The sequence below is a fragment of the Urocitellus parryii genome, chromosome 11 (assembly GCF_045843805.1).
Source record: "Urocitellus parryii isolate mUroPar1 chromosome 11, mUroPar1.hap1, whole genome shotgun sequence".
NCBI classification, from domain to species: domain Eukaryota; kingdom Metazoa; phylum Chordata; class Mammalia; order Rodentia; family Sciuridae; genus Urocitellus; species Urocitellus parryii.
In genome coordinates, this window is record NC_135541.1 from 30737620 (window position 1) to 30747751 (window position 10132).

A 10132-nucleotide genomic window follows, 5' to 3' on the forward strand; every position below is an offset into this window, starting at 1 on the left:
CGCCAGCCAAACTGAACTACTTCCCAGAGTCATCAGGAATTGACTTTGAAAAGTCTTTAGGCTCATTTTGGATCCTGGAATGCATTCTTCCTCAACCCAGATGCCACTATCTTTTTCACCTCTGGAACCAAGTGTAAACTCTTGAAGTCAGGGACAGTTACAGCCAAATCTGTCTCACTTGCTCCCAGCATGAATGGACTCTCTGTCAAGCAGTCTTTGGTTTGCATTGTGTGGAAGTCTTGCCTAGGTCTTATCTGACTGAAACCTCTTCTGAGGCAGGGATGGAGCCTCAAACTCTGCTCAGTTGAACCTATATGTATGAAGATCCGCCCTGCTCTATGCTAGGAGCAATGTAGTAGAGGATTAGTATGGCGTGTTCCTGGCTCAGGATCATTGCACTTGTTCTCTCTGTATAGATCCACACTTGCTGCCTCATTATCATCTAGGGCTTAGTTTCCATGTCAGCACCTCAAAGGAACCTTTATTGATGAATCTTCTCTTCTTCTTTTTTTTTTTAACCTTATTTTGCCCTCTTATTTTACCCTACTTTATTCTCTTCATAGCAGTTATCACCATCTGAAATTCTTAGATTCTTGTTTACATTAACTTGAGGTGCTTACATTCCAGTGGAGTGAGACAGACAATAAATAAATGTTAGGTAATGATACATGCTATGTTGAAAAACAAAGCAGTTTAAGAGAAATGGAGATAAGGGGAACACCAAAGCAGAAACCCAAAGGAAACGAGGGAATGATCTGTATGGATATCTGACAGAACAGCTTTCCAGGAAGGGGGAATAGCAAGGGCAAATACCCTGAAGCAGGAGCATATGTACCCTGCTTGTGGAACAACAAGGAGGTTTTCTATGTGAATGAGTGAAGGGGACAGCAGTAAAAATGAGTCTAAGGAGGTATGGGAGTGGTTGGTTAGATTGCTCAGGGATTTGGAGGAGTTGATCAAGGATTGTGGTTTTAAATCTGAGTGAGATGGGAATTCACTGTGTATTTGAGCAGAGTAACATGATCTATTCTTAAAAGGATCATTCTGGCTACTGTTAAAGTTGGAAGTAACTAAATGGTGCCAAGGAGTTGAGCCAGGACAACCTATTGGGAAGCTGACCTAGGCTTGATTAGGAAATGGCTTTCTAACTGAGCTGGTCATAAATGAAGCAAGCTGCCTCAGGAGATGGTAAGCAAGTTCCTGAGTCAAATGAACTCTGGGGGATTAGTTGCTGAGTTAGGGAAGTTCTGACCTCAGTACTCGAGTATCTGATGGAAGTTGGATTAGACAATGCTCCAAGTCTCTTCGAACTGGAGATGATGTGGTTTTGGGAAATCAAACTGAAAGGACTATTTGCCTCTAGAGTAGGGGAGTTGACTACCTGGGAGGATAAGGAGATGTTTAGTGGAAATGTGGGAAATGACACTCCTGAGTGAAGGAGCCACGTGAGCTAAACTCCCAAGGTAAATAAACAGGGTCTTTGAGGAACCTGGCATGACTGGAAGGGAGAGGTATACGAAAGATGGAGAGGGAGATGAAGCTGGAAAGAGATGCAAGATCACATGGGCAGAGCTCCCACAGGCCCTGATGATGCCCAGGAAATACTTTGCCAGCACTTGTTAGAGAAACAAAAGAGATACAAGAGCCAAACAATGAGGTTTGGACCACTTGGTTCCCCTGAGCAGTGTTTTTTTTCCTTTGACAACTTGGTCAGAAACTTCTTAAGGGCAGGGCTGCCCAATGTTCATTGTGCTATCTGCCCCACTCACCACTGGAAAAGATATCCAGAAATGGCTCCCTAATAACTGACAACATAAATATAAGCTCCTGAGGGTGTGAGGGCCCTTTCCTGGGGGGCTGTTCTGTGAGTTCACCATAAGAAGTTGGGAACAGATAATTCTGTGGTGGACCAGTCTTTGATGGAAGACAACTATGCTCATGAGATGCCATCATATGGAGTCCCTTCCTCCCATCAGCTCAGAATCCTTCCACAAGCACCACCCCTGGAATTCCCAGTGTTCAGAACCTGGTGATGACTTCTTTAGGGAACAGTGGGGCTTGAGCCTTCTGAGATTCCTATTGGTGGACAGGTTAGTGGGTGAGTTCATTCTTTCCAGAGCCATAGGCCTGGTAACAAGACTCAACCTTATGGATTCCGAAAAGAAGGATATGGGCCTTCCTGGCAGTAAGTACTCCTTCAGTCCTTTGAGTGTGGGGGACAAACTTTCCCTTTGCATGAATGGAGTGGTGGATGCCTCCATGGAGTGCTAAATAGTAAGAGATAGACTCCTCTAGGAAAGTAAGGATTCCTAGAAGGCAGAGACCATGTTCTGCCCAACCAGAAAAGATACATTGGTGTCCTTGTCAAGTGGTGAACTTTTACTTCCACGAGGGCCTTGTCCTTAGTGAGGGTTCTCAATCTGATGGATTGGTTGGGTCCTGGATTGGGAGCCAGAAGGCCTGACTGAGTCCGTGAAGGTCATGTCCCCTCTAGACCTAGTGTTCCTTATCTGTAAAAGGCTAAAGTGGCCTCTTAGACTCCCTGCAAATCTAGCTTTGACTGAATTAAGAAAATGATGAGGCATATCTTTGAGGAGGGAGGGAAGGAATAAATGGATGAATGAACCAAATCAAGGCGAGGAATGAGAAACAGTTCAGGTCCCAAGCTAGAGCAGTGTCACCCTGCCCCCCTCCCCTTTTTTAACTGTCTCAGTGGGGGTCGCGTTGTACTTTGGATTTCTGGGGCTGTGCTCTATTATAACTAGCAGCTGCATTCTCTTTCTGCACTGGAAGAAGAACCTCCAGTAGGAGGAGCGTGCCCAGCAGTGGGCACTTACAGCTCACTCCTGTACTGGATAAACAAGCGATGCCAATATGGCATGAATGCAGCTATCCACAAAGGCCCTCCCTGGGCTGTTACCAAAACTGAGATTAAAGTTGAGATTCCAGATTCTTTGTGGGGGTCAGACACCCCTGAAGTCAGGCATTATGCCAACAGAGGCAGCAGATGCTGAGAGCCATTGCCAAGTAGGAATGACGCATGGCAATTTCTTTGTCAGCCTACTCCATGTTGCTTAGAGGAAGGACTCTCCATTGTGGAAATGGGCTTGCCTTTGGACCCAGGTCATTTGCAGTGACATTGCATGTATGCTTGAGTAAGGTGACCTTGCTCAAGGACCAGGGCGGATCCAGGTTTAGGGTGTATCCTGCTGGGATTAGGGAGTATCCTGCTCCTTGGGTTTAGGGTGGTTCCAGGTTTAAGGTGTACCCTGCTGGGAATAGGGTGTATCCTGCTGCCTCAAGCGCCCGCCTACTCCTTGAGTTCCCGTTGAGTTCTCCTGGGATTCAGAGATTATTTGGGATTCAGAGACTGGTGGAGTATGTGAATTTTGCCCAGAATCTACAAAGCTCTGAGTGGCTCATGATCAAGGAGCAGGCGGGCGCTTGAGGCAGCAGGATACGCCCTATTCCCAGTGGAAATGGGAATTCTGGCAATGATGCTAAAGAGACATTATCCTGAACAGAATTATTAAAGATAATGAAAAGGAAAGGTGAAAGTAAACAAACAGATCTGTTAACCTCCTTTAAAAACAATCCTTAACAGTTGTTTACCTAATTTAATTTAGTAAACAAACAGATCTGTTAACCACCTTTAAAAACAATCATTAACAGCTGTTTACCTAATTTAAATTAAACCATTTAAATCACGTGAATAAAAAAATAATTTGGATCCATTTTTTCATGAGCGCTCCTCATACATGATCTATGGACATACGCACACAGACATACAACACAAAACTCAAATGTGCACACAAACGTACAACACATAAGACAATAATAAAGGCCTTGTAGCTTTACCTAGGTGAAATCTCCATTGCAATGTTTAAAAACTCCACAGTCAAAAAATAAAACTGATCAGAAAAACATTAACTTAGGTCTGTATGAGCTCAAAAAATAAAATAGAACTTTATGATGTGGGAAAAGGCAATAATAAAATAGATATTGAAAAAAGCATCCTAGTTAATCACTGTGGCAGATGTAAGAATAGCCAAGCTGGAGCTCTGGATATCAGCTGTTATGGATTTGAGTCAAATCATCTTCTTTTTGGTCTGTAGAAATTGCTTTGGTTAGTCTCTCTGGAATCCAAATCAGCTTCTGTTCTCCCTGTGGAAAAACACAAACAGAACCCCGACTCTAGACAATCACTGGGTCAGGACCTTTCCATTGTCCTGTTAGAATATCTTTCCAAAGTACCTTAGGCTTATGTACATTTTTTGGATACATATGCCTTTCCGCAGCACTAAGTCCTGATGAAACCAAATTTAAAAAGTTTAGAGTAAAAAGCGTTATTTTAAGTTTATCTTTGGGGGATATATGACCTTTTCCAATTCCCTCTTTTTGCTTCAATAAGTACGTTTTAATAGTTTGATGAGCTCTTTCAACAATGCCTTGTCCCTGTGGATTGTATGGGATTCCTGTTATGTGAATAATGCCAAATGATGAGCAAAATTGTTTAAAAGAGGTAGAGGTATAACCAGGACCATTATCTGTTTTTAACTGTTTAGGAATGCCCACAGTGGCAAAATTTTGTAAGCAATGACCTATAACATCTTTAGTTTTTTCTCTGGCATGAAGGGAGCCCATCAAAAATCCGGAAGAAGTATAAACTGTAACATGTAAATATTTTAATTTTCCAAATTCTGGCAAGTGTGTGACGTCCATCTGCCAAATATGGTTAGGTATCAGTCCTCTAGGATTGACTCCAAGATTAATTTGTGGTAAAAAGGTCACACAATTTTGACATTGTTTTATTATGTGTCTGGCTTGTTCCCTAGTTATTTTAAAACGCTTTTGTAAAGTATTAGCATTAACATGAAACCTTTTATGAAAATTTGTAGCCTCTTCTAGTGTAGAGAAAATATGTAAGTCATGTGTAGTTTTATCTGCTAAATCATTGCCCAAACTAAGGGCTCCAGGCAATCCTGTATGTGCCCTAATATGTCCTATAAAGAATGGATCTTTCCTGTCCCAGATTAGACTTTTTATAGTGGAAAACAAAGAGAAAACAGTAGAGGAAGGGGAAATCCTACCAGCATCTTCAAGGGATACAATAGCATTAACTATATATTGACTATCAGAAAATAAATTAAATACAGAATCTTTAAACATCACAAAAGCTTGTAAAACTGCATTAAGCTCTACCTTTTGAGCTGATTGTTTGGGTACTAAAAATGTAAAAGTTTGATCAGGGGTAACTACTGCTGCTGTACCATTATTAGACCCATCAGTGAATATATTTGGAGCATTCATGATAGGTGTTTTTCTTGTCATTTTAGGAAAAACTACAGGATGCTTAGACCAAAAAGACAACAAAGGATTAGATGGTAAATGATTATCAAATGAAACATTAGATTTACACATGATTATTGCCCAAGTATTTGACTCATTAGCTAACTCATCAATTTGATCCATAGTATATGGAGTAATAATTTTATTGGGAGAAATTCCAAACACTCCCTTTGCTGCTCTTATTCCTTTGAGTATTAATTGTCCTACAGCCTCAGGATACCTAGTAAGAATAGTGTTAGGAGAATAAGATAAATGTATCCACAATAATGGACCTTCTTGCCAAAATACTCCTGTAGGAATATTTTTTGTTGGTAGTACAATAAATAATAAAGGCAAACTTATATCAATTCTATCCAAATGTATATTTTCCATATATGTCTCAATGATTTTTAATGCCTTTCTAGCTTTAGGAGTTAACATGTGGGGGTGAATTTGGATCTGATGGACCTTTTAGAATATCAAATAAAGCTCCCAACTCTCCTGTCGGTATGCCTAGATAAGGCCTTATCCAATTTATGTCTCCCAATAACTTTTGAAAGTCGTTAAGTGATTTGAGTTGATCTACTCGTATTTGAATTTTTGGTGGATGGACCATGGTTGAGGATAATAGAACTCCTAAATAATTGGAAAATTTAATTGTACTTTATCTATTCCTATCTCTAGATTATAATTTTTTAATAAGTTTGTAAGTGTGGCGTAACATTCCAGTAATGTGTTTTTATCTTTATGTGCTAATAATACATCATCCATATAGTGAAATATTTGTAGTTCAGGATTTTGATTTCTAAGTGGCTGGATTGCTTTGTTAACATAGATTTGACACATAGTTGGACTCTTAGCCATCCCTTGAGGGAGTACTTTCCATTCATATCTCTGATCAGGACCTTCATGATTTAGTGCAGGGATAGTAAATGCAAAACGTGGACTATCCTCGGGATGAATTGGAATCGAAAAAAAAAAAAAACAATCTTTAATATCTATAGCTAAAACATGCCAGGTTTTTGGCAAAGCAGACAATTGAGGAATCCCTGATTGAGCAGGTCCCATAATAACCATCTCATTATTAATGGCTCTTAAATCTTGCAATAATCTCCATTTACCAGATTTCTTTTTGATGACAAAAATGGGAGTATTATGGGGAGATACGGAAGGTTGTATATGTCCTTCCACTAACTGTTGTTTGACCAGATCATGGGCTACTTGTATCTTTTCTTTAGTCAGGAGCCACTGAGGAACCCACACTGGCCTTTCTGATTTCCAAGTAATTTTGATTGTCTCAGTGGCCCTTTCTGAAAATCCAACCCATGTCTGTCTGTTCCTTGATCTATTTGAATTGGTGCTGCTATACCTTGTTCTTGTTCTCCTAATCTTTTTTCTTTCCTAAAACCTTGTCTAGCCCTAGTAGTGGGCGCATTAGGATTTATGTTATTTGTTAACGTCAAACCTAATTGATCTAGGGCATCTCGTCCCCATAAATTTATAGGAAGATGATCCAATACATATGGCTGTATAGTTCCTTCACATCCTTCAGGATCCTTCCAATCTAATATCATTGCACTTCGATGTGGATTAGTAGCCACTCCTAGGCCTCGAAGCGTTTGAGTGGCTTGTTGTAATGGCCAATGTTTTGGCCATTCTTGAAGAGATATGATGCTAAGGTCAGCACCTGTGTCCAGTAGCCCATTAAACTCATGACCTTGAATATTTAGTTTTAGCATTGGGCGAGAATCTAAATTTAAAGAAAGCATAGCCCAATCTACACCTGTGGAGCCTAATCCCCTGGAACCTCTTTCTACACTACGGCTGGAGAATTTATCATGTAGGCTGGATATTATTAACAACTGTGCTATTCTATCTCCTGGTGAAATTACTGATATACCTCTTGAAGAACTAGCTATAAATTTATTTCACCTACATAATCGGGATCAATTACCCAAGGACTTATCATAAATCCTTTTAATGTAGATGAACTATGTCCCAATAATAAGCCTACTGTTCCTTGGGGAAGAGGTCCTTTTACTCCTGTGGGAATGATTTGAACTCCCATCTCTGGAGTTAGTACTGCTCTGGCAGAGGCGCAGATGTCCAACCCTGCGCTCCCTCGGGTTTGTCTGATGAGGGATTTAATGGACAATGTGTCCTGGGCACTACCCTGATGGTGTTGCTGGGTTCCTCCACTGCCCCGTATATTTGCAGTTGTGGGCCCCGGAGCATTGGGCCCCCCAGTCCGTTTTTTGGCAATGGAGCCTGATGCCTTTTTCCACGATACCGTGGGCAAATACCTGGTCCTTGTCCGTTTTTTGATAAGGGAGTACCCTCTATGGTGGTTTGAGAACGGCATTCATTAGCCCAATGTCTCCCTCTATGGCATCGTGGGCAAATACCCGGTATTCTATTCCTTTGATATCTAGTTTTGTTAAACCCTCCTCCTATGGGGCAACTCCTTTTTTTTTTTTTTTTTTAAAGAAAGAGTGAGAGAGAGGGAAAGAGTGGGAGAGAGAGAGAGAATTTTTTAATATTTATTTTTTAGTATTTGGCAGACACAACATCTTAGTTTGTATGTGGTGCTGAGGATCGAACCCGGGCTGCACGCATGCTAGGCGAGCGCGCTACCGCTTGAGCCACATCCCCAGCCCCGGAAACTCCTTTTAAAATGTCCTGTTTGTTCACAATTATAGCATGTTTTTGGCCTGGCATCTAAAGCCTGTTGTACTGCAGCTGCCAAGACTTGCCCTTGTTCATTAATGTCTCTACATAATTTAATATGTGTTTAAATCTTCATATCTCCATGGTCTAATGACCTCTCTGCAGCAACGATTTGCTTGGTCATAAGCCAGTTGTTTTATTAATGGCATTGCCTGTTCTGTATCCCCTAAAATTCTGGAAGCTGTTTGAATAAGCCTATCTACAAATTCAGCGTAAGGTTCATTAGTTCTCTGTATTACCTTAGATAGCTGACCTTGTAAATCTCCATGTCCTTGTAAAGTCTTCCATGCCCTAACTGTGTCTGCAGCAATTTGTGCATTTATAGCAGGATCATATTCAATTTGTTGCCGTTGACCCTCATGAGGTCCTTTTCCTAACAACATATCTAGATTTCTTTGAGGGTAACTGGCTGCTGCATTTTGCCTAGCTGTCTCCGTGCAAAATTCCTCATTGGCAACCTTCCATAACAAATATTTTCCTCCATTTAGCACAGATTTACACATGCTAGCCCAATCTGCTGGCGTCATGTCCAAGTTAGTAATGGACTCAACCATGCTTACCGTGAAGGGTGGTTGGGGACCATAGTTTGTTACAGCCTCCTTTAACTGCTTCACTGTTTTAAAATCTAAAGCACGGTGAATTTGCTGCCCTCCTACCTGTTCAAGTACAGGGTTTGCTAATCTTTGAGGTCCTGTCTCAGGATCCCATTTATCAACTACGGGGTTTGAGGGCCACTCAGCTGTCTCCATAGGTGGGGCTGTTGGTTGAATTATGCCCTCTGGTGATAAAACGGAGTTAGTAACAGCCTCCTGTTGTAGCCTTTTTCCTAATAGCCCCTTTTCCTTCAAATTTCCTTCCTCATCTGACTAGCTCAAGAGACCTTCTCTTTTGCTTGATCTAAAATGTCTTTCTCCATGTTCTGAACCTCTAACAATTTACTTAACACTTTTTCGGTTTGATTTTTACTAATTTCTAATCTACTATAAAGATAATGCAACCCAATAAGATAACACAAAATAAAACCGAAATTGAATGAAACAAAAACGGAATAAAAAATCATGTATCAATTTTCTCTTCCTCAGGGCCGACAAACTTCAAATCTTGAGCCAACCATTTTTCCCAGTTTGCCTGAGAAATTTCTAGGGATAGGCAGCTTGAAACGAAAACAAATCAAAACAAGAACACATTGTTTTTTGAAATGGTCACCCATTATCTTGCCTTCCCTCAGGGACTAGCAATTTCACTTACCTCTAAGCTTCAGACATTCCGTGTACAGGCCACCAAATGCCGCAGTCTGGCTGGGCACAAAATAACGAGCCACTCACAGCTTTGTAGATTCAAACAACAATTCTTTATTCCCGAACTCACACCGGCACTCTACACACGTTCTGGGAAAAATTCACGTACTCCACCAGGCTCTGAATCCCAAATACTCTCTGAATCCCGGGAGAACTCAACGGGCACTCAAGGAGCAGGCAGGCGCTTGAGGCAGCAGGATACACCCTATTCCCAGCAGGGTACACCTTAAACCTGGAACCACCCTAAACCCAAGGAGCAGGATACTCCCTAATCCCAGCAGGATACACCCTAAACCTGGATCCGCCCTGGTCCTTGAGCAAGGTTAGGGTTAGGGTCATCTTACTCAAGCATACATGCAATGTCACTGCAAATGACCTGGGTCCAAAGGCAAGCCCATTTCCACAATGGAGAGTCCTTCCTCTAAGCAACATGGAGTAGGCTGACAAAGAAATTGCCATGCGTCATTCCTACTTGGCAATGGCTCTCAGCAAGCAGCCCCAAGGCAGAGGCCTCTGTTCCCCTGCAACCTGCTCTGGTGGTTCCACAGCAGCCTCTTTCTAACTGGATGCCACAGCACAGGACCAGATCTCCATTCCCAATTATGTTTTAGGAGATACCCTTTGCCCCACCCCTTCGCAATCAACCTCCAATGCTGAACCACTCTGCCTGCTACTCATTTGCCATCTGTATCAAAAGTAATGTCCACTTCTATTCCCTTCCTACACTGACCCATGGAGTGAACTGTTTCAATGCAAAGCCTTTTGCTTCAGAGCTATAG

At 41.6% G+C, this 10132-nt stretch overlaps 1 protein-coding gene across 1 annotated transcript; it reads left to right on the top strand.

Moving 5' to 3' along the window:
• Positions 1 to 2148: 2148 nt before the first annotated feature.
• On the top strand, positions 2149 to 10132 carry Tex38 (testis expressed 38). The gene is given in 4 exon segments (XM_026397667.2): positions 2149 to 2185; positions 2714 to 2827; positions 2830 to 3000; positions 9843 to 10132. Coding segments are annotated over 4 exon segments (612 nt in total).